Source organism: Peromyscus eremicus, chromosome 1 (genome assembly GCF_949786415.1).
Source record: "Peromyscus eremicus chromosome 1, PerEre_H2_v1, whole genome shotgun sequence".
Classification (NCBI taxonomy): domain Eukaryota; kingdom Metazoa; phylum Chordata; class Mammalia; order Rodentia; family Cricetidae; genus Peromyscus; species Peromyscus eremicus.
In genome coordinates this window covers 24,277,520-24,302,556 of record NC_081416.1, presented here as the reverse complement: position 1 = coordinate 24,302,556, position 25,037 = coordinate 24,277,520, and the positions used below count along the sequence as shown (strand labels likewise).

The 25,037-nt window shown below is 47.4% G+C and overlaps 1 protein-coding gene across 1 annotated transcript; it reads left to right on the top strand.

Moving 5' to 3' along the window:
* The first annotated feature begins 3,933 nt into the window (after positions 1-3,933).
* On the top strand, positions 3,934-23,256 carry Ffar4 (free fatty acid receptor 4). Its single transcript, XM_059247026.1, has 3 exons — positions 3,934-4,642; positions 14,472-14,600; positions 22,715-23,256. The coding sequence occupies exons 1-3, from the start codon at positions 4,076-4,078 to the stop codon at positions 23,102-23,104; spliced, it is 1,086 nt and encodes a 361-aa protein (XP_059103009.1). The 5' UTR covers positions 3,934-4,075; the 3' UTR covers positions 23,105-23,256.
* Positions 23,257-25,037: the final 1,781 nt, after the last annotated feature.

Sequence of the window (25,037 nt, the reverse complement as noted above, 5' to 3'; positions counted from 1 at the left end):
CACAGGGCAGAGAGTAGGAAGTACTCTTGTCAAGTTTCAAGAGACTAAGATTTCTTGACCTCAGCATTACCACCTTCTCACCCACTGGAGAGAGGCCGGGGCTGGCCTTGAACTCAACAATCACAGTGCTTCAGTCCCCCAAGAGCTGGGTGTAGATAGTTATTTGTTGTGGGGACCTTCCTGTGCTTTGTAGGACAGTCAGTGGCATCACTGGCTTCCATCCCCCTAGAAGCCAGTAAAACACACACACACACACACACACACACACACACACACACACACACAAGTTGCAACAACAAAAACGTGGCACCAAGCATCCTGGTGCTATGGACTTTGTTTTTTGGTTTTTTTTAAAATAATTTTTTTATTTTTATTTTGTTTGCATTGGTGTTTTGCCTGCATGTATGTGTGAAGGTGTCAGATCTTGGAGTTACAGAACAGTTGTGAGCTGCCATATGGGTGCTGGGAATTGAACCCAGGTCCTCTGGAAAAGAAGTCAGTGCTCTGAGCTGCTGAGCCATCTCTCCAGCCCTGGTGCTATTGTTGTGATATAGTTTCAGTCTGTTCTCCGAAGTTTCATGTGTTGGGGCCTTGGTCCTAGTGTGGTAATACTGAGCCTTTGGAACCTTTAAGAACGGAAAGTGATTGGCCATTGGGGATACTGCCCTGGGAAGTTGCTGTGGGACCCCCAGTTTATTCCTGTGAGAGTGAGTTGTAAAAGTTCAAGCCCCACTACAGAACGGCTCTAGCTTCTGGCCTTGCCATGTGACATCTTCTGAAATCAATCCTGCCATTGCCATCCACCACGAGGACCTCACCAGAGGCTGGACAGATGGGACGGCCTGGCCTTGGTCTTCCAGTCCTGAAAAACGAGCTCAAGTACCCAGTCTCAGTACTTCATTACAGCAACTGAACATGGACTAAAACACCCAGTTAGGCAGCACCACTCTGGTGTGATGAAGTAAGGATTCTGGGAGTCATACTGCTATGATTCCAAGCACAGTGCCCCAATGTGCAGGAAACTCAAATGTGTTAATAAGCATAAAGGTAAGGTGATTTTTATAGGTAAGTATCTTCCTCTTCTACTGCTGTGAAGAGAAACCATGACCAAGGCGACTTCCAAAAGAAAGATTTTGTTGGGGGTCTTGCTTACAGTTTCAGAGGGTTAGTCCATAACCATCATGGTGGGGAGCACGGCAGCAGGCAGGCAGGCATGGCACTGGAGCAGTAGCTGAGAGCTCACGTGTTGAGACACAATTACAAGGCAGAGAAAGAGACGCTGGAAAACGTCCTGTACTTTTGAAATCTTAAAGCCCACCCTCAGTGACACACCTCCTCCAAGGTCACACCTCCTAATCCTTCCCAAATAGTTCCACCATCTGGGACCCACACATTCAAATATATGAGCCTATGGAAGCCATTCTCATTCAAATCACCACAGTAGGCTGCGAACCAGGGCAATTTATCTTCCAAGCCTGAGTAACTCGGGAGTGGAAGGGTTTCAGATAATGATTTCAGAAATCGAGACTGTTAGCAAAGTGAGTGGGCTCATCGGTTCATAAATCCATATACTGTGTTGAGCAAAGAGCTGAACCTAATATCCCCTGTGTGACTATTTTGCAAAATACATCATACACAGAAACTTCATTTGATCTTCCCAAACGGCTGTCATCACCCCCTTTTCATATGTGGGAACACTGAAGGACGAAGAAGTCCAAAAATCACTCTGTGAACTGTATGGTCAGGATCGTGGTCCCAGCAGACTAGTTTCGAAGCCCATGTTCTTAACCAGTGACCGCTGGTGCTCAGGCATCTGAGGGAAGTAGTTATGTTATATTCTGCACACATCACTAGCCCCAGGGAAGCTCTAGGTTACTAACCTTAGGCTTACACATCTTTAGGAAGCAGGGTGTTCAGGGGTTACTGTGATAAAGAGCAGATGGTGCACAGAAATCATTATGTAGGAGAAAGGAGGCAGGTGGCGCCCAACCTGATGCCTGATTTTTGAAAAGCTGGTCTGGGCTCCAAAGGTACACCCATTCCAGGAAGTTGTCACTGTAGTAGGACATGCAGTCTTGGATCAAGTGGGTCTTTAGTCTAGGGGCACAGAAAGGTGATACGAATGGAGAAGGTTTAGGAGTCTCTGGCCACACCGTTTTGCCACTGGCGAAACCCCACAGGGCATTGATAGTGAAGTCCTTCTAGGCCAGCCCTGCTGCCCTAGTTGGTTAGTTAGACTTGCAGATTCCAGAGAGGAGGGATAGGATTAGCATCCTCTAAAGCTGGCAATCTGAGAAGACAGCAGAGGAACATCCTAGAGATGTGTTGGATAATTCTACCTCCGGTCAGCAGGTTATATCGGTGGTGTGTGTGTGCGCGCGCGCGTGTGCGTGCGTGCGTGTGTGTGTGTGTGTGTGTGTGTGTGTGTGTGTGTGTGACAAAGCCCAGTTTTGCCCCTCTGGTCAGGTAGTCAGCCACAATCCTGGGAACTGTGATGTCTGTGCTTTTCTGGTTATGTCTTGAACTCCTTCCTCATTCTGGGACTGTTTGGGCTCAGGCACTTGGTGAAATGCTGAGTCTAGTGTCTGCTAGTATCAACCTTGAACTCCTCCAGGGGCATCTGGGCTGGGCTGGGGTAGTTAATCCAGAATAGACAATTAACTAATAATTCCTTTTTACAATACAGAGTGCATGTGTGTCTTTATGATATAGAACATGAAAGTGTCTCTTACAGTTGTCCACTCTGCTCTTTCTCTCCCTCCCTCCCTCTCTTTCTCCCCTCCTCTGCACAGAACTAGTATCTCTTGACCCCAATCAGACAGTTTCCAAAATCCCATCTCTGAGGCTCCTTTAGTTCAATCTTTTTGCCTTTTTTCAACCATGTCCCAAACCCACCTGGTTCTACTTTCCAGCTCGAAGCTAGTCAAAGCCCGAGCTGAGCCTTTCCCACTGACATGGGATCTGCACCTCACGTTAGAAGTCACACTGTGTACTCGCACATGGGTGATAAGCAGAGGCACAAATGCATGCATTTCCAGACACCACGTCAAACAGGCACATGCTGTTCTTCATAATCACACAGAGACAACCACCAGGCACAATGGGCAGAGGGAGAGGCCTGGGAGTGTGGTAAAGGGAGAGGGCATGAGGTCATAGGTGACTGGAGTACTTAGAGGAGAAGTGGTGTCTAGACCTCAAGCCCCAAACGCACTTTTAATTCTCCAATTACCTCATTTTCTAGAGAAGGAAACTAGAAAGCGTTGTAGGTGGTATGGTGGCAAGGAGGAAGCTGAGGGACTGAGATCTTATATGAGTCACCAAAGGCCACCTTGGATAAGTCCTTCTTGCTGAGGCTGTTTTCTCCTCTAACAGAGTCAGACTGCCCTGTGCCTGAGGCACATTTACAGCTTGATTGTGCACCGGACCTCTTTCCCTTCCCTCCCCCCTTCCCCTCCCCCTCCCCCTCCCTCCTCCCTGCAATTCCATGCTGGGTATCAAATAGAGGGTCTCATAAGTGCTAGGTTTAGGCTCTACTAAGGATCCAAACTCTCAGGCCAAGTAATTCCTATTTTATCAATGAAAACAAACAAACCGATATACAGAGATTAACTCACTCTGAAATCAAATAAATCTCGGCCCATTACAAGTTGCTTTAGAGCGGTTTGAACCACACAGGTCCAACACCATTTCCAAAGTTCAACTCTGACACTCTTCAATCAAGGGTAGCTAAATAGGTGGATGGATAAAGGAGCTTCCAATAATCAGTGTCCATGAAAGGTGTAGAAGGCTGTACCGGGGGAGGGAGGCTTAAGAGCTCTCAGACTGCCCAAGGGTCTGAGGCCTTGGTGGCCACATCCCCCGCCCACAGTGTTCAAGCCGGTGTTGCCAGGCACTTCCTCGTTCCGGTGCGCCCTGGACGCAGCTCCTACGCCCAGTGCCTGGGCAACTCAGGCGGGAGGGGGCCAGAGGGGAGGTGTCGCAACCTCCTCCCTCCCTCTTCCCCCGCCTTGGCACTCAGTTACCTCGCAGATGAGCGCTCTCGCAGACTGCGGCGGCGGGCGGCCGGGCGCCCGGCATGTCCCCTGAGTCTGCGCAGACGACGGGCACTGGCCCCTCGCGCACCCTGGACCAAGTCAATCGCACCCATTTCCCTTTCTTCTCCGATGTCAAGGGCGACCACCGGCTAGTGCTGAGCGTCGTGGAGACCACCGTCCTGGGACTCATCTTCGTGGTGTCACTACTGGGCAACGCATGTGCCCTGGTGCTCGTGGCGCGCTGTCGGCGCCGCGGGGCGACAGTCAGCCTGGTGCTCAACCTCTTCTGCGCGGACTTGCTCTTCACTAGCGCCATCCCTCTAGTGCTCGTTGTACGCTGGACCGAGGCCTGGCTGCTGGGCCCCATCGTCTGCCACCTGCTCTTCTACGTGATGACCATGAGCGGCAGCGTCACGATCCTGACGCTGGCAGCGGTCAGCCTGGAGCGCATGGTGTGCATCGTGCGCCTTCAGCGCGGATTGAGCGGCCCGGGTCGGCGGGCGCAGGCTGCGCTGCTGGCTTTCATCTGGGGTTACTCAGCGCTCGCTGCGCTGCCCCTCTGCATCTTGTTCCGCGTGGTCCCGCAGCGCCTTCCGGGAGGGGACCAGGTGAGCGCTGAGCGCTGGCTGCCTGCAGCGCAACCGGTGTCCGGGGCTGGCTGGGGTGGAGAGGGGAGGATCTGACCGAAGCGGTGAGCTAGGATGATGGTGATTAGTAACAGTAATAGGTCGTTTGTGGAATTGAATCCTTTTGGGCAGGCCTACTGCCCAATGCTCCGAAGTGTAATTTCGTCAGTTTCCCCACAGTGCCAAGTGGGTAAGTAAATCCTTCCAAATGCTGTTAAAGGGACTCCCAGATTTTTGCAAAATGAAGTGACTATTATAAGGCTAATTAAGCAATGGGAGCTTACATCCAGATGGGATAGCAGGGTGCAAGATGGCTCCTCATGGAGTTGCTACTTTCTCTCCAGATGTTATGCTACTGTTATTATCACACGTATTTTACAGAAGCTAGGGCACCCAGCATCTCCCTTCGAGCTGGGCTATTACTTGGAAGTACAGTACCAAAGAAAAGCCGTCCTACAGTGGTGGGATGTCACCTGGGGGAGGGGTTCCTGCTCTGGAGTTCAACATACTGTGACAAGAAACACTGTTTGTGTGACCGCCTGAACCCTGAACACAGCAGAGAACTTATTTTTATAGAGAGGGAGGATGGATGAAGGCGACATCCTGGGTAAATGGTACCTTAAAAAAAAATCAAACCACAAACCTGTTCTTGGTAGTTTGTTTCTTGTGTGGAATACTGTGGAGGGAGATGCTGGATTGATAATAACTTTGAATGGCCAATGAGCAGGAATCCATCAGCCTTGTGGCACTTCATGAAAGAACATATAAGCTTGTGGCTATGTCTTCCTGGGTGGGTACAGGGAATTCAGGGTTAGCTGAGTTGATGGGTACTGTTGGCCTGGAAGAGACCAAGGTGTCTATCTCACTCCAGGCTTGTCCTTAGCCGGGATACGCCTGAGCATCAGGGCAGGCCAAATAGATACTTCTAGGTTAAGTGAACGCTCAGGCCTAACTCCACACCAGAGGAATCAGCTAGGCCACAGGCATGTCCAACCTGTATCCAACTGGCTGCCTATGGATACTATGTGGATAGCTGTGAAGATGGCCTGACAGAGATGACAAGGGCCGTGCCACAGTCTCAAAATGTTGGACGCCCCAGTAAGAGCAAGGCTCTGCCGTCCCTTATCTGTTTAAGCTGTTCTTTCACTGAGTTACAACAATAGTGCTGTATTTTTTTTTCATAGAACTTAAAGGATTTCTTGTTCTTAACACAAAGATTTCGGTTCCAAGAATTAAGACCGAATAGGATATCTTAAATTCCAAGATGTACTGTCACTTTTAAAATTCATTCAGGTACAATCCTATTTAGCTGGCAAATAACATGGGGGAGGAGGAGGAGGAAGAGGAGGAGGAGGAGGAGGAGGAAGAGGAGGAGGAGGAGGTCTTCTTTCCTCCCAGGCATCCTCTCAGGATGAAATTGTACTAATGCAGTACCCAGGGCTTGAGCAAAGGGCCCTTGCTTGTGCTGTTCATTGTGTATTCATCCCCCTGGGAGGGAGTGTGTGACGGGAGCCCGCTACGGGACTTCCAGAAGGTTACTGCAGGTGCTTCTGTGGAGATCATGGTTAGATACCTCTTGTTTTAATGAAAAATCACCTGCTGGACTTCAAGGGTCTTTGCAGGAGCATTTGGGCAAAGCCACTAAGGCAGAATGGGCCGATGCTGTTTTAGGGGCCAGGTGACGGGGGCCTTGGATATTGAAAGTAGTAGGGCTGGGATGGGGAAACTTATAATGAAAAAAAAATTGAGACTGTGTCCTGGTGTTCTGGCACCCTGTCTTTCTTGTCATCTCCCCTTCCGTTCTCTCTCCCTCTCCCCCCTCTCCCTCTCCTCCTCCCTCTTCCACTCCCTCTCTCTCTTCCTCTCTCTCTCTTTCTTGGCTTTTTGAGACAGTGTCTCTGTTATGTATTTCTAGCTGCCCTGGAACTCCCTATGTAGACCAGGCTGGTCTTGAACGCACAGAGATCCTCCTGCCTCTGCCTCCCTAGTGCTGGGATGCAAGGCATGAGTCATTATGCCCAGCTAGCTATCCCTCTCCTGTAGAATGCAGCTGTCCCCTCTTCTCTGAGGCTTAACTTCCCTCTGTTTCAGCTACTGTGGCTTCAGTTACCCATGGACAAGTGAGGTCAGAAAATATTAAGTGGAAATTCCAGAAAAAATAATCCTAAGTTTTAAATAACTTTTATTTCAGTCTATGATTATAATTTTTTCATTTCTGGCTAATCCCTTACTGTGCCATATTCATAACTTAAAATTTAGCCTAAGGGTGTGTTTATAGAAAAACAGTGCACGTAGGGGTCAGTGTACTTATGGTTCCCATTATCTTGTAGGGGGTTCTAGAACATGTCCCCTTAAGAATAAGAGGACTCATGCATTTCATATTTTCTGTATTCATGCCAAGGGATCCTAACACAGAGAAACACCCCAGTTCCTCAAAGACTGTAGCCTTGCTTTGTGGGAAACATTCCATTTTATAAACTTAGCAGTTGAAGAAATGAATAGGAGTGGGCAGGGTGAGCGCCAGGAGAGTGAGGAGGTGTAGCCGCCTAAGAGTGAAAGTGGCAGAGAAGGATCTGGTCTAGGCCGAGGCAAGTTTCACGTTTAAAATTAGCAGAGCCAGGGGTGGCAACTCACCTCTGTAATCACAGCACTCAAGGCGCTGGGGCAGGAGGATTGCCGTAAGTGTGAGGTTGTCCAGGCTACAGAGTGAGGCCCAGTCTCTAAACAAATACAAATAACAGATGTCTGTTTTTCCAGTCCTCAGACGGACAGCTTCCGGCTCGTGGGTCTTGTTTGCCTTTCCCAGTGGGATGCTACAAATGGAGGGTTTGGATGAAGAATTATTTCCTTCCCACCGACTGAGAGCACAGACAGCTCCCTCCCCACTCGCCTTAGAGCGTCTGCTGCCATGAGACCCCTCAAAACCTTCATCCGTGTAGGCTGGGGTACCTTGCCATCCAGGGGAGCTGATAGGCACGCCAGCAATTCTAACCTGTATGGTATCTGAGTGTGAGCTTTGGATCCTGAGCCTCACTCACGTTCTGGAGCAGTTCCTGCTCCAGAAGAAGGCAAGCCTTCTCACCTCCACCCGCAGTGCTCTCCTTGTTTGAAGTGTGGGTCTCAGGTATCAACAGCGTGAGACTGCCATGGGGACTCGTGTCTGATAAATGGGCCAACACCTGGTGTGTATACAGTTAAGTGCTCAAGAATTACTAGCTGTTATTAGTTTCCTTATCTTGGGGCATCAACCTTTAAACATCCTTCAAACAGCACGATTCTTCCAACTGCTCTAACCAGCTGCCATTTCAAGAGGGTGGACACTTCTTAGCAACGCTAACTTCTCAGCCAGGTCCACTCCGTCTGCTCCAATGGGATGCCTGCCTGTGTGTGCTGTGGCCCTGGCTTGGCCCTGGCCCGGTGGTGACCCACACTCATGGGTAGGGAAGACTGTCCACTTTGGCTAGAATATGCTGTCCATTCATTCCACAAACATTTGCTGAGCACCCTTCCCCACCCACCCCACCACAAGCCACATAAACACACATCAGGAGGTGTTTTTACTAAGTGCACATGGGCCCAGATACTGCCCGAGACTGTAGTCTGGTGTGGTCTGTGGTCTTGTAACCCCACAAGTAGGGTTCCCATTATTATTTTCTGAAAGAAGAAATAACCAAAGTCAGGCAAAAATAGTTCCAGAACATAGCCTGGCTCTGGCTCTTCTGGGTGTCGTAGCCTCTGAACTCATGAATCTTAAAGCCCTGTGGACCCGTCATGCCACCCTTCCCTGTTATAATGCAAGGTCAGTAAGCTATCCTGTCTTTCTGTTGAATGTGGATTGTCTGAGGAGACCATAGTTAGCTTGCCTTTGTCAGCAAATATTAGAGAATATCTTTTGGAAGTCTGTGTTGGCACATTCCTGCCGTCCTAGAACTCTGGAGCTCAGGCAGGGAGATCATAAAATCATGGCCAGCCTGGGAAATTTAGTGAGATTCTGTCTCAAGAAAAGAGTTGAGGTGTGTGTGTGTGTGTGTGTGTGTGTGTGTGTGTAGCTCTGTTGGTGTAATGTCTACTTAGCATGTACCTGGCCCTGGTTTCATCCCCAGCACCACCTAAACCAGGCACTGTGATCCACACCTGGAATTCTGCACTAGGAAGGTAGATGTGAGAGGTTCAGAAGTTCAAGGACATCCTTGGCTATATAGTAAGTTAGAGGCCAGCCTGAACTACATAAGACCATGTCTCAAATAAATAAATGAATAACTAAATAGATAAATAAAGTTGATAAAAGCGCAGATATCCAGTGGGGAGTCCTTATTCCTTAAAACAGTCTTGCGATCTTCTACTTTGGTTGAAGTGCTGGCACAGGGAAGATGGTTTACCTAGGGGTTCCCTGGAGTGATGCGGTGAGAACCAGCATTTAAATAAAGCCCCAAAGTGGAGAAGGATCAGCACTTGAGCAGAGCCTGCGGACAGTATGCCCATCCCCAGAGAGTCTCAGGAGTTCCTTCATTCTGCAGTTTGGTACTGAGTCCCTAATGTGTGCCACGCATCATGTGCCTCAAAGAAGATGGGCTTGGTTCTTGCCCATTGCAGCATGCTGTGGTGGGGTCCCTACAGGAGGTGAGGTGACTACTGCACAGGGTCAGAAGGATGTGAAAAGGGCTCTTGTGGGTAGCAGCGAGCAGAGGAGGGGCTGGATGCATGGGCAGGGATAGCGGGGAGAGTCAGAGACGCCCTATAGGATGCCTAGGGTGGCCTGGTGAGAACGAGGTGGACCTCAGGGAGAGGGAGGCTAGTGAGAATGAGAGGGAACACTTGGATAGCTACTAGGACCTCAGAGTTTCCGTGTAGCTGGTGGGAAGCAGGAGGCATGAAGGTTCTGGAAACCCAGAGAACAGCTGCTTCATGTTCCAGTGTGGTAATGCAGGAGGTAGAGTCATATGGGGGTGGTGGTCAAAACTGCATAGGTCTGTGACACCTTCTGCAGGGTGTCCTTTGGGAGTGAGACTGGGGTTAGGGAGAACACTAACTGAGCAGGAAACTGGAATGGATCATTTGCCAAAAGAAACTATGGAGGGTTGAGGATGTAGCTCAGTGATGGAGTGCTTGCCGAGTGTGTGTGTTTTTTTAATCCAAGGTTTAATCTCTAGAACTAAAAACAAACAAATACAAAGCTATGGAAATGGAGGAGCCATGGGGGCGGGGGAGGTGGAGACCAGAAGGGGCAGAACACTGGGAGATGGCAGCCATACTTAACTCTTTGCTGTGCTTAGCCTCCATCTTCAGCCTGTCTGGTCCCAACATCTGAGTGCCACCCCCATTCCCTTCCAGAGATGGCTGGAACAGCTCCCTTTTGGCTTCTGGAAGCACCCGGACTTCCTAAGGCAGTGTCAGAGCCTTGCTCATCAGACTGTGGCTCACACTGGCCCAAGCACTCTGTCTGGTGATGAATGAACAGATCCCGTTAAAATACTGTTGTTGGTGTTGCCCATTCCACTTTCAGATCTCAGCAAAGCTGGCAGGCCTGGCAGTTTTGGTTTCCAAACTTTTTTTATGAAACCAGAAAATATTTCAGATGTATAGAAAAGGTTCAGAGGCTATGATAACATCATGTGCCCACCTTACAATGTCAGGCACTGCCCAGTTCCTCTGCAAATCGCAGTCTGTCAGAGGAGACTAGAATCAAGGTGACTTGTCAGATGGAGTTTCTCATAGAAATAAAGTTACGACATCCGCTCAGTTCTCTGAATGGTGGCATGATGCCTTTTTGTTGTTTTAATAATTAAGCTTTAATGTTTTCAAATTTATTTACTGTGCGTGTATGTGTGTGTGTGTGTGTGTGTATGTGTGTGTGTGTGTGTGTGTGTGCATGTGTGTGCATGCATGAACCACAGCACATGTGTGGAGGGAAGAAGACAAATTTCAGGAGTCAGTTCTCTCCTTTCACCATGTGGGGCCGAGGGATCAAACCCAGGAAGTCAGGCTTGGCAGCAAATGCCTTTACCCACCGAACCATCTCACTGGCCCAGCTGGTTTTAAACGAGCATCGCCTTGTACTTCATCTCCGATGCTATAGAAAGCCTTCTGAAGAGTGTATGAAGCTGGCACTTAGGTCATTCCCACTGACTCTTAGCTCAGAAGGTGCTGCGAACAGTCCCTCCTTCGCTTTCTTGTCACACTTCCTGTCTGTAGTGAGAGCCATAAATCAGAAGCCAAAGGGTGTCTTCATGAGAAGAATTTGGGAAGCTCCCGGGCTGAGTGTGTCCTCACTGCTGGTCATGTTTACCCAACTCTGATGATGAGCTGATCTCTGACAACCACTTTTCCCTAAAAGCAAGCTCTCTTTTTTCTCTCATTAAAAACAAAACTACATAGCAACAGTTAGAAAATGTAGGTAACTGAAGGAAGAGGGAGGAGGAGCAATAGAGGGTGATAGAGTGGAGGAAATATTTGTCGTTTTCAGGGGAAGAAAAGGACCAGCAAAAGGAGGAGGAGGGGTGGGGAGGACACTGGAGAGCTGAATAAGAACAAAATGGGAATGTCAGAGTGAAGTCCATTCCTTTGTATGCTAACCAAAAGCATTGATAAAAAGGTTGATAAATTCTGGGGCTGGAGATGTAGCTTAGTTGGTAGAACACTTGCCTGGCATGTATGAAGCTCCATGTTCAATTCCTAGCACTGCATAAACCAGGTGTGATGGTACAGATCTGTAATCCCAGCATTTTTTCCCTCATGTAGGGAGAATACTCTATCATACGCATTTTCTTATAAAATTTCATAAAGCCAGGAGGGATTGGCCCAGGAACAGAAGGTGGCTTTTGGGGAGAAATCTTAGGAACTTTAAGAAATAGTTCTGAGGTCATGGTTTCCTACCCTTAGATACCTTTTTTTCTTTCACAAATATAGAGATTTGAAACCAAATTCCATTTAGGGCTGAAGCCTTTCTTCCTAACTGAGGTTTCAGCACACCTGTCCATACCTGTGGACTCCAGTGTGCTAAGTGAGGGTCCTATAGTGGGCAGAGAACTGAATACAAACTGGAGGCCACGTGGATTGTTCCAGAAACAGCAGGAACACAGCTGCCAGAACTCAGGATCAAGGAGAGACACAAGTCTCCATTCATTCATCAAAATGAGGAACAATGTAATAAGCTCTGTCCCATTAGCAGGGGATGTGGGAGGAGAGGAGTGAGTTTAGAATGTCCAGCCCATTTATGACCCATTTAACAAGGCTGGAAAGGGAAGCAACATCCTCACCTCCCTTTTCAATGTATGGGCATGATTAAAATGTTTTATTTTGTTGTTTGAGACAGGGTCTCACTGTGTAGTCGGTGGGAGTCCAGCTCCTACCTTTTGAAGGGTTCTTAGGTAGAGGAGAGAGGAACAGGAAATATCAGATAGAAAGAGAAACCTAGCTGACAAGAAGAAAGACAGAAACACAGGATAGCTTCAGGAGGGCCTGGATAAATACCCAACAGCCCCATGCTTTATTGAAAAGGGCTTTTTATAACATGCCAAGGGGAGAGACAAAAGACCTCCCCCTTGCAAGATCAAAGCACACCGTACAGCCAAGTGTAGACGCTTCCAAACACCTGGTAACCATGCCCGTGTCCAAATCATCTCATTATGCAGCCCTGCTGGGTAAAGCAAGCTCAGATTCTCTGACCCTGAGTAATTTCTCACTTAGATAGCCTCTGTGGGCTTCCACAGGAGTCAAGGATGGCAGTTTTCATGCCTCAGCCTTGTAAAGGCTGAAATGACAGGCACATGGTGCCACATCTGGCATGGTTAAAACATTCTACCTCATTTTTTTGCCCTGAAAAGTTTTATTGGTAGCTCTTTTGTTGTTGTTGTTGTTGTTGTTGTTGTTTATCGAGACAGGGTTTCTCTGTGTAATGGTCCTGGCTGTCCTGGAACTCACTCTGTAGACCAGACTGCCCTCGAACTCACTGAGATCTGCCTGCCTCTGCCTCCCAAGTGCTGGGATTAAAGGCATGTGCCACCATCACCCAGTTATTGGTGATGTTTCTTTAACTTAATACTTTTTGGAGCTATTTGTTACCAGTGAAAACAAGTAACCTTTAGTGTTTTAGACTGTTGTTCTTGAAGGATGTTTCTAGCTTTAGTTTCCTCTTCTATGAAATAGGAAAATTAGTAATGTGAGTTTCAATAAGGTTGTTGTAAGCGTAACAACATTGCTGCATGTAGAAAGCAGTTCTTGGTTCATGGTAAATGTTCAATAAATATGAAATGCTTCTGTTTTCTGCTAATACTGGGTATAAAACTATTTGACAACATTTTGAGCTTGCTCAATTATGATTCACATTGGCAAATGTTAAAAATTACGTTTTTTCCTAGTGTATTTAGTATTCAATAACTATTGATCAAATGATCGAATGGATGCCTATGGCAGAGATACATATACTATATCAAAAATCATCGATATGACCTTTTACATTGTATATGCTCTTAAATAGGTGTTCTGATGTTTGGGAGGGTTTGGGGTGAATTGTGCTCTAAATATCTCTGTTCTTATTGTCAAGCAGGCACAAGAAGTTCAGGTGTGGGAAGATACATTCACATTCATACTCCATTTCCACTGATATATTTACTCAATGGAAGGAACCGTCACAATAATAGATTTTTACTGTTCAGTAGACTCCTCACACCTTGGCTTTGTAGTTAGTATCAAACTTTTGAATTCAACACAACACAATCACAGGCCTCCATGCCTTTCGAACATTCCAGCCGTTTGCCTCAGGGCTCTGTCCTGTTCCCAGGAGGAATAGCGCTCCAAAGTCTGGGCACCAGACATTTCCTTGAAGAGAGATGGCCTATTGTTTGAGGCAGACTGACAGTATGCTTGTGTGTGTGTGTGTATGGTGTTTGTTGTTATTGTTTTGGAGTTTCATATCTCTGCTTTTTAAAGATTTATTAATTTTATTTTATGTACACAGGAGAGTTTTGCCTCCTCCATGCATGTTTGTGCCCCTACATGCATGCCTGGTGTTTGTGGAGACCAGAAGAGGGCATCGAATCCCTCAGAAATGGAGTTAATGATAACTGTGAGCTGTCATGTAGGTTCTGGGAACTGAATCCTGGTCCCTGCAAGAGTAGCAAGTTCTTTTAAACACTGAGTCATCTCTTCAGCCCTCATTTTATGTGTATGTGTGTATGTAAGTGTGTGTGTATGTATGTATGTATGTGTGTATGTATGTATGTATGTATGTATATATGTATGTATGTATGTGTAAGTATGTACATACATGTATGGACTACATGTGTACCTGACTTTGACACATTCAGGCAACTGAACACCCTCAATTAAACAACACCCAGGCCCTCTTGCTTTAGCAAAGTGTCACTGCACTGGACCCTCAGTCCTGTCTTCAAATGCTTGTGTGTGGCATGTGCATGTGACTTCCAGTCTATGTAACCTCCCTGAGGTCAAGTTTCTCTTCTTTAAAGAACCCAGCTTGGAAGAGAAGGCTCAAACACTCTTTGAGTGCAAGCCCAGAGAAGTGGAAGGACCAATCCTGGGGAATGCCTCCAGCTCTTACCTGCCTAGGATTCGGAGTTTCAGGCGCCTTCCTGGAGAAAGAGAATTATAATTATGTAACCCTAGGCACCTGGGGCAGGGGCTGGTACGAGGCAATGTCATGGGCAGAGGAGGAATGGATTTTGGGGCTCACTGTCACAGCAGCTGAGTAACACACAGTGTAACAGTGTACCACACCCCTAAACTAGGATTGGGTTAAAGGCTAAGGAAGAAGTCAGCATTTAACTAATATTGTTTTCCCTTTTGTAAACAGGAAATTCCAATTTGCACATTGGATTGGCCCAGCCGCATAGGAGAAATCTCGTGGGATGTGTTTTTTGTGACTTTGAACTTCCTGGTGCCAGGACTGGTGATTGTGATCAGTTACTCCAAAATCTTACAGGTATGTTAGTTTCAGTGTTGTTCTGAACTTCACTCCGTCTGGGCATTTCCAGTAGAATCTTAGAACTTCCGGGTCAGAGGATACCTTGAAGGCTCTCACAATGCAATCTTGATTCACTGTGCAGATCCTCTGCTACCCCTGTAACAGTGAGAGATGAGAATTTGTATATTTATTTTGGCTTTTGCTTTCTAAATCAGTTATCTTCTTGTGAATCTTTTCATCATTAAAATACTACCGAGTTATAAAAACATTAAGTTGAAAACAGGCACAGAACTGTGTAACGCCGAAGTTGAAAATCTATTCTCTTCCCAACCTTAGTGGCCCAGCTGTGTCTCTGCCCCATTACAGCACCATGTATACTTGTGTGTAGGTTCAAATGGTCAGATGGCTGTTGGCACTGTTCACTGTTCCTTTCAGATATGAGATACTGCTGTTTGATAACTTCCTTTTTTTTTTCATTCAGCACCATATCAAAACATCTTTCTGTATCAGTTCTTGTACCTTATCTTGTTGTTAGTTAAGAGTTACACAGCCTATGATGATATAATATGGTATGATATAATCATTTTGTGGACTTTGGAGTTGTGTCCACTGTTTTCCCACAAAACCCAGCAGTGACTAACAATGTCTACTTCGTAAGATTTGTTTTTATGGAAGTATCATATAATAATATAAAATCACACCCAGCTTATGTATTCTGCTCACAAATTGAACACTCTCATAAAGTGGCTCCTGGATGGAGAATAGAACTTGGCCAGAAGTCCTTCCTGTCCCCATGGGTCAGTGACCTTTTCCTTGGGAAGGTCCACTTCAAGTGTGTGTGGCACCAGAAATAAATGAAGTCTTCTAGAAAAGTAAGTGTATGTACACAGACATATAAAAGATGGACCAGCCTCTGCTTCCTGCCTCTAAAGGCATCCTACTTGCAAGGAAGGTGCCACCCAACAAACACAAGCATGTATATTTACGCCCACTTATAAGGTTTACCTCAAAGCTCTTGAGCCCTCTTGGAAGTGTGTATTGGTTGAATTTTAGTTTTATAGCATCTTTTGTGTGGGTCATGATAAACAGGTGTGTTGAAAAGGCCCTGATCACCTTCTGGCCATTTTTACAACTCTTTATGGCTGTGGATCTGTAGCCTTCTTACAAACAGAACCTCACCTAACACTGCCAGTCCCTGGTTCTGTGGGAGATAGTGTTTAACTCTCTAGCCAGACTTGTCCCACCAGATGACTCTCCATCTCTGAAGGGATCCAAGCTTGGGCTTATTCTAATATGTGAGGCAAATTCCAGGGGGTGAAATGGATGGCTTGGCATATTTTAATGTTATAAAAGAATTAATTAGTATCATAAAATCACAATGAAGGAAGAGAAAGAAAAGGACAGAGAAAATAGAATAAATTTTTAAATGTTTGTGTTGTTTTGGTTTTGTTGAAGCAGGGTCTTACTCTATAGTTCCAACAGGTCTGTAGCTCCCTATGTGGACTAGACTGCCTGGAACTTGCATTAATCCTCTGTCTCTGTCTCCCAAGTAGGATTGCAGGCATGCACTACTGTGCTAGGCTGCATGCATGTAGTGTTTATCATGCAGCAAGCACCAACTCATCTTACCCTAAGAAGATTCTCAGACAAGATGGTCCAGAGATGTTATGCAATTTACCCAAGGTCATGGGGCTTACAGGTGTCAGCTTCAATATTTAAACCCAAGCAGACTGGCCCCATGGCCCTACCCAACACCCAAACCTCAGAGGTTTGTTAAGAGTGCTACGTGCAGAATGTTGGCAGGAAGTAGGTGTGGTTCAGGAGTGTGCAAGTTATAATCTGCCTGGAAGGATCTTTGACAAAGGGGCAGCTGGACAATGATGCTGTGACCTAAAGCAAGAAACACCACGGCACAAGAGTGGTTCTGTGTCAGGCGAAGCTAAAGCAAGTTGTTAGTTATTGCGCAAGCATCAAGGATCAGTGAGGGGTATAGTGGAGAGCAAAGAACCATGGGAACAGATATGAGGCTTGGAAGGTTCTTTTGAAACCACCTAGCTTTGAGTTTTTGCTGCTTTACTTTGCTGTGTTACTTGGGCCTGCTACTTGCATTCTCTGGGCCCCATTTCAATCATCTGCAAATTGGCAGCCTTAATTTCTAGTATGAAGTTGCATAATGCAAGTATGTGAGAACTGCCTGCCATGAATAGCATGGCAGATGCTACTCTGCTGGGCTGTTCTTCCAACCCTTCCTTCTGAGTATACTAGGAAATTGCCTCACCCGGGTGATGTGCAAATCTAATTGTCTTATCGTTAAAAACCAGGAGTCAGAGAAAAACCCAAAAGATCAGAGAAGCAGGGGAGCAGCCACCAGTGACTTCATACCTCTTTCATTTCTCTGACCAAAAGGGGCTGAGATCCTGTCTCAGCCCCCCTTTACCACTTCCTGCCCCTCTTTCTACAGTCCTCCAAACCTCTATGGTTAGCTAGTGGCTGGCTCCACCTTCTGACTCCAAGCAAGCTTTATTTGTGAGAACACAAACAAACAAATATCACACAACACCCAGGTTCCCCAGGGGTTAAACAGTGGGTCAAGTTTTGGAACAAGAATAAGAAATCATGGCTGGAGCAGACTGGCTGGGGAGTGGGGGGCAGCAGCACCTAAGCTCCCCTTGTTGGTGACCACTCGTGAGACGTGGAGAAGTCAAGAGGGCTCTGGTATGCCCCCTTTCCACGTGTGACACACCCTCCTGTGGAAGTGTGATTTCCCATCCACAGCAATCTCAATCTCAAGGCTGGGTCTTCCGTCAGGGAAAATCAGAAAACGTCTTCAGAACCAGGAAGGGGAGAGAGCCCTCCTTTCTGTCCTCTGGACAACAGTGCTCTCCCCAGGCTCCCCCCACACTTGAGTCTAAACTCACAGCCCTGCACATCTCAGAGCCCTGCACAGCTTCCCTGTGCAGCAGGAGGTCTGTGTGGTTTGCGGTGTCCCTGAGTGCTAGGTCACAGTTGAATTTTAGACCCATTGCTTCCTTATATATAAACCAGACCCAAAGCCCCTACCTAAAGTCTTGTGCAGTTAGCCTTCTGCCTGGCCCCTGAATTCCCTCCTGTCTCATGTCCAGGTGGGCTGGAGACTGTCCCTTGCACACCCCCACACACAGCTGCCTCAGGGCATGGTACCTCCCTGTCATTTCCTTTCCAGGATCTCTCTTCTCTGGATTGCTGTGTGGACCACGTCTCACTCGCTCAGAATTCTTCCCGAGAAGCATTCCCTGTCACTCAGCAATCCCTCACTAACAGGTTTCTCCTCCAAACACGTTGCATGCTGTAGTCCGTCACTCCCACTGCTGAGGTGATGCATGCTCCACGAGAGCAGAGGCTGTTTTATTCACTGTTGTGTCTGCATGCCCAGAGCTGGCTGTAGGTGCTCACTTTATACTTACATATGAGTGAGACCCAAAGCCTTGGAGCACAGTGAGATGATCTGTGGGGTTTCTGTGCTTGGGCAGTGGGCAGTCTCTGGACAAAGAGCCATGAGACATGTTCAAGATCAGTCTTTGCCACCATGAAACCTTGGGCAAGCCACTGAACTAATGTGGGCCTCAGTTTCCACTGGAGCCATATGCATGGATTGATTAATACAGAAAGAACAGACAAGATGTCTGGAAAGTCCCAATACTAGTACAAACAGAAGATTTTTGAAACTTCTATTCTATACTATCCCTAAAACTGATTGTTCCACTTTTTCCTATGAGGACCATGACATTAATTCTCACTTTGTGCCTGTGAGTTTGTCAGGCTGGTGGCTCAGAAGCTGGTAAGTGTGTCAGAGGCTGGACAGGACCTCAGCGTTGGCATCTCCTCCTTGAGAAGATGCACAGCTGGGCCACATTAAACTGGCCCTCCTGCCCAGGCCTTTCCTGCCAGGAGCACGGCTGTAGACTCCGCTGAACATCAATATTCAATTTATCACCCCACCCTTCTCTGTCAGTCTTACCTCCTCCCTGTCTCTACTGACTGTAATGGGTTCCATTTCCGGTCTTCAAAGGGGCTCTTCTCGTATTACCCCATTCTTTAATTGCAAAGCAGCACCACTCAGGTTGCTCTCTAGAGCACCATGGGTTGATGGGTATAGAAAGAGTCACGCAAACAAACTTAAGAAACGCTGAGCTAGCTGCATGGAGTTCTCTGCTGTGGGACTTGACAACCTTTTTATGCCAATACACTGTGGACATCCCCAGCACAGGAATTAACCAGGCAGTATTATAAATCTGATCACAGGTCCCACTTGTGCATACAGAGCATCTCTCCCAGCTGGTATTGCATAGAGCACCCAGCAGGAAGCCCTGCTCTAACCTTTGCCGGTCCTGACCTGGGCAATGGTACAGAGTGGGCATCCAACTGCCTCTTCCCGAGCTGATCTCCCTTCAGGAATGTTTCATGTGCTGGGCAGTGACTACTTTTGCCCTCCACCCTCTCTGCTTCCTCTTTCCTTGTGATTCAGACATGCCATACATTTTCAGTGATATTTTTTCCTATTGACAGTTTTCCCAAGGGAATAGCTTCTCAGTAATTCCTAAGTGCCTTGGATCAGACTGTCAAGGCTGGCCGCTTACCAGGTTTACAAGTTTACCCAGCAACCATAAAGATGACAGGCTGTGATGTCTCTGCTGTTGTAACTGCGTTTCTTGTTTTCCCTCCCTCTGGCCACATACCCAGGGCGAGGGAGTGCAGTGTGGGCAGGACTCCTTTGCTTTTCACTCTGTGTCCAGCCTCTTCAAGAAAGCTTAGCATATAGCAGGGGCTCGGTAAACATTTGTTGAGTGAACCGGTAACTCCATGGCCTGCAGACGGAAATCTCTCTGCCTATTGTAGAGTTTAGCTGAGAAACAAAAATCTACTTCAACAAAACACGAAGCCTGGCCCTCACTACCTGCCCACTGGGGCCCATGGTCATGTTATAGACTTAGATTTGGGTCCTGAGTTCTGAAGGCATCTGTTGAAGTTTCCAGGTTCTTGTGTTCTGGGACAAATAATTGTGTTGTGTGATATTTTGTTTGTGTTCTGACAAATAAAGCTTGCTTGGAGTCAGAGGGTGGAGCTAGCCACTAGTTAACCATAGAGGTTTGGAGGACTGTAAAGAGAGGGACAGGAAGTGGTAAGGCAGGCTGAGACAGGATCTCGGCCCTTTTGGTTGGAGGAACAGAAGAGGTAGGAAGTCTGCTTCTCTGACTCCAAGTGAGCTTTATTTGTTAGAACACAAACAAAATATCACACAACATAATTGCATCAGGGACACATAATTAACAATAGAAATAGGGATAGATGATTAAGAGAAAGACATTCCTGAGAATGGGAGTGACCTAATGATCTGTGGGGAGAAGGCGTCCATGGTAAAAACAAACAAGCAACAACAACAAAAAGCAAAAAACAAAACCAAACCCCAGCAGTGGGTTTCTAGTGTTATAGCCCTTTATGGGTAATTTACATAGCACTTACCTCTCCTGTGGCTGTGTGTTGCATATGTATATGGCCGGCAGGCTTTTCTGGAACATGCTTTGCTATGGCATGGGAGTTGGGAGGCATTTCCCGTCCTTTGCCCTCGGGCTTCTTGTACATGTTAATCTTGGTGTTCTCTCCAGTCCTTGCTTTCCTCCAGTAGCCTTTCTTGTTTCTTTGGAGGTGGACAAGGTGGGGCCTCTCATCCTGTCTGATGATCCTAATCAGGACACTACTGACGCCAGGACACAGGACACTAGCCAATGAGCTCCACAAAAGAGGCTAAACCCCGGGGGCCCCAACTTCTGCCAGCAGGAATCCCCTTCACTGCCAGCCTCCAGCTGGTGTGGTCTGGCATGGCAGAGGGGTGCTCGGTGGAAATAGGGTTCCCTCCTGGCCTTCAGAAGCTCGTGTGAATCCAGTGAGTTACAAAAGGCCTGTTTTAAAAATGGACTTCATTAAAGGTCTAGAGAGACAAACTCCAAACCAAGCAGCTGTGTGGGCTTAGCATTTCTTACGCCCTAGTGAGCAAAAGTCACCTTGACAGTTTAAGAGAAGTGTGAATCTCTGGATCCCCTCACTGAATCCAAGTGTCTCAAAGTAGGCCCCATTGGACATGTAAAAAAAACACAACTCTCAGCTCAAAGAGTCTAAGACATCATTTATTCTGGAGCCAAATATGAGTGGCCATGGCCCAGGAACACAGAGTCAATCTACCTCAAATTCCATGTTCCAAAGTGGTAACTGTTTCACGAAGGTTTTTTTTTTCTTTTTCTTTTTTTTGGTTATAGTGACAGAAAAAAGAAAGTCATAAATCAAGATGGTTTTCAAATACATTTAGTGGGAACATCAGGTGGGTGAGTTACAGTCGAACAAGGAAACCTCTGCCGTAGACCTCAGGTGTTGTCCAGTGACATTCTTAGCCTTTTGGTTGGTGCAAGCAACTGGTCTGTTGAGTAAATACATTATAAATGGTTGCACCTGTCGGCCCCAAAGACATTAGGCAAGACACAGAGGTAGGTGTGGAATAACTGTTCAAAGGGCCTCCAAGCGGCCAATGATAAATTTTACCTGGGCTCTGGATCTGCAGCACTCCAATCCCTCTGCAATCACTGCTGTTTTAGTTGGGTAATCAGCCTTGTAGAAGGGGTAGTGGCAGGTGTATTTCTTTCCAGGAACTTTTGTTCACGGTCATTTTGTGTTTTGCCAAGTTCCTAGTGGTCACGGAGCGAATTCTCATGAGCACTGGCCCCCTCCCAGTTGGCAATATGCCAGGGTGAAGAAGCACAAGGACATCTCTGTGTGGGGCTCCCAAAGTGGAAGAACCCCAAGACCTCCCTGTCCCTGGGCTTGTTTTGAGGGTGAGAATTAATCCCCAGAAGGTAACGGAGCACTTCATAAAAGCACAGGATGTATTTCACCAAAGCCAGAGACATTTGAAACCCTGGCTAGGTGCTGACCAGCCTTGCTGTCTAATGTGGGATAGGGAGCAAGGAAGGACTCATATTTTATTACAGTGCCTCATTTTCTTCCTGATTATACAAATTGTGGGGACTGTAGAGTGAAGAGGAAAAGTAGCATGTTAAATACTAATACTAATACTAATAAATCTCTTATGCGTTTGGCTGTGAGTTAACTGCTTTGTTTATTACAGCCACTGTCAGGCTCCTGCCCAGGGCCCCACAGAGCTGGAATTGTCTGCTGACCCACCCCCACCTGCACAGTGGAGTAGGCAGGTCCTGAGTAGGACGGGAACCCCTAGGCAGCTCCATTTTCACAGGTGGGGGCTGTTACTATGTAGTAGCTGAAAAATGACTTTCAGCCAGCAACTTACATTTCCTGAGAATCAATTTGCAAGAACAACAGTGGTGTGAACACACAGAGGATATGTGAGGATTAAAAGTGACAGCTGATGAAATAAATGCCTAGCACGTGGCCTGGGGCGGGGGGCGGGGGGCGGGGGGGGGACAGGAAAGCGCCGCCAGCCTGATTGTTCGCATCCTGGTGTTCTGGTTGTCAGGCACGTCGAGAGGGTTCCAGTCAGTTCACTGGGCACCTGCTGTCCTTGTCTCTATCACAAACAGGTGGCTCTAAATGCCCCGAAGAATGAGAAGCAATCACGTAATCATGCGATAGTTAAGCCTCTATCCTTCAATTAGGGAACTAAAAGAATTGTAAGGAGAACATTTTAAGCCATTTTGATGAGTTAAACTTGCCCAAATTGTGGATGATGCTGATGACTTTAAAATCACTTCCTCTCTGGAGATGCAGGTTGTAGGAGAATAGGCCCTGCACCCCATCCTACAGAACTGGTAATGTGGCTAAGAGAGACTGGGCCTGGGCCAGTCCCGGCAACTGGAGTTAGTAAGGACCACTCACATGGTTAAGACCCATCCGACTGGCTCTCTTCCTTCAGGACAGAGGTAACAGACTGGCACATCAGGCCAGTAGACACAATGTCCTTCACATTTCTGGTTAGAAGTGCCCCACTAGTCGACTGCAACCCACCATCTCTAGTCCCACCCCAATCCACCCGGGCCTCAGTCCCCAGTACCACAAAACAAAACCCAACCAGCAGGGGACCCCTGACGCCCACAGTGACCTGTAGCTCCAGTGTTTTGTGTTTCCTGCAGATCACGAAGGCATCAAGGAAGAGGCTCACGTTGAGCCTGGCGTACTCCGAGAGCCACCAGATCCGAGTGTCCCAGCAGGACTACCGGCTCTTCCGCACCCTCTTTCTGCTCATGGTCTCCTTCTTCATCATGTGGAGTCCCATCATCATCACCATCCTCCTCCTCTTGATCCAGAACTTCAGGCAGGACCTCGTCATCTGGCCATCCCTCTTCTTCTGGGTGGTGGCCTTCACGTTTGCCAACTCCGCCCTAAACCCCATTCTGTACAACATGTCACTGTTCAGGAACGACTGGAGGAAGATTTTTTGCTGCTGCTTTTTCCGAGAGAAGGGAGCCATTTTTACAGACACATCTGTCAGGCGAAATGACTTGTCTGTTATCTCCAGCTAACTAGGGGAGGCAGGTGAACCTCTGTGTGCGTATAAAGGGGAAGCCACTGGTGCGCCCTGCTTTAAGAAAATCCAGCTTCCAGCAGCACACATCTACAGGGCCAGCAAATTGAGGAATGATCACTCAGTATAAAAATATTTTTCCTTAAAACTTTCTATGGGTTCCTTTTTATGAACTTTTTTAGTGTGTTTGTAATATGATTGAGTTAATAAATTTTTATTTATAACTGTTCCTACATATAAAGCTGTACCTTGTGGTTTGCTGAAACAAAGCTTGGAGCTGATTCAGGGCTCAGGTTTCTCAGTAAAAGGTCATGGCCACCCTAAGTCCCCACCTTGGGCACATAAGGTCTTGAGACCATTTATTCATTCGTGTCAAGACCGCTTAAGGAATTTCCAGGGAACAATTAGATGTGGCCTTTTTTCCCCCCATGTATTAAAAATGGGCAGGAGACATGGCTCAATGGTAGTATGCTTGTCTAGCAAGTGTGTGGCCCTGGGGTCAATCCCCAGTATATTAAAAAAAAAAAAAATAGTAGAAGCAGCACTGTAGACTCAAAGAAGGGAGGATGGACCCTGATGCTGGAGAGGGAGGTCACGTGGTTGCTTTATTACTCTATCTATCCATCAGAGGCCTTGGAAACACCTGCTGTGGCTGTGCAATGTTTTTTATGCCAGGAATCCAGTGGTAAAGCCAAGAGCCCTGGCTCTGTTCTCAGGGAGCTCGCCTTTTCATGGGGTGGGGGCCATGAATGCCAAACAGGAGTCAATGCATAATAGAGCACCCCAGAGTGCATAAGCACCCTGGAGAAAGTAGGACGGGGTGCTGTGGGGGTGAGGGTTATTTATATGGGGTAGGGGTAGGTCAGGGTGCTGTGGGGTGATGGTTATTTATACGGGGTAGGGGTAGGTCAGGGTGCTGTGGGGGTGAGGGTTATTTATATGGGTTAGGGGTAGGTCAGGGTGCTGTGGGGTGATGGTTATTTATATGGGGTAGGGGTGGGTTTAGGAAAAACTGAGGAGCAGCAGTTGAGCTGAAAGGCTAAAGGCAAGAAAGAAGCAGTCACGTGGATCCAGAGGAAGGACCTTTGCAGGAAGAGAGAGGCTGCTGAGCTGTGTGGTCCGGGAGCTGCAAACTGTTGACTGAGCCTTCTTTGTACTTGATGCTAGGAGAGAGAGGTGCTCCCCTGGAGCCCATCATGGATGCAATGAAGTTCCAGGGCTAGGTCAGGGAGGGCCTGGCAGGCCAGCAGAAGAAGTTCACTCAGGGTTCGGTGGGCAGCACTGGAGATTTGCAATGGGAGACCTGAACAATGAGGACTTTTCCTCTGGCTACTCTGCAAGGCAGAGGCTTTAAGGAGCAAGAATAAAAATGGAGAGCAAGTGTGTGGCTGCCTGAAGGAGGAAAAGGTGATGGGACCTTGAAGGTGCGTGGCATTAGTGAAGGACCGTGTGAACTAATCCCGGGCCATGCCTGGGAAGGTGGGAGAACAGTTTACTCATGGAGGACGGAGACGAGGGAAGACAGCATTCCAGGGTGCCTCCTGGACTTTCAGCCTGGCATTGGTTAGACAGTGGGGCAGGCGACCAAACTGAGGAAGACTGGGAAACCAATGGGGTTCCGTCTGGAGCATACGCTTGAGATCCCAGCGAGACAGCCATAGACTAGGCCACTGGAGGAAGAGACACAGAATTGGGCCTGGCAATACAGTGTTGTTGGGAAATACAGACGTGTGTGGGGACCCATGGTTTTACGAAACAGTCTCCAAGAAGACGCAGAAAGACGCCAGAGTCAAAGACTGAGCCCCAGGAGATGCCAACAGGTAGGTCTGAGGTAAGATTTATGGTGACCGTGACATTAAGGACAAAGTAACAGATGTCTTTGTTCCTATCTGTCTAATAGATTTGGGGGATGCTCTGTTTTGAAGGGATAT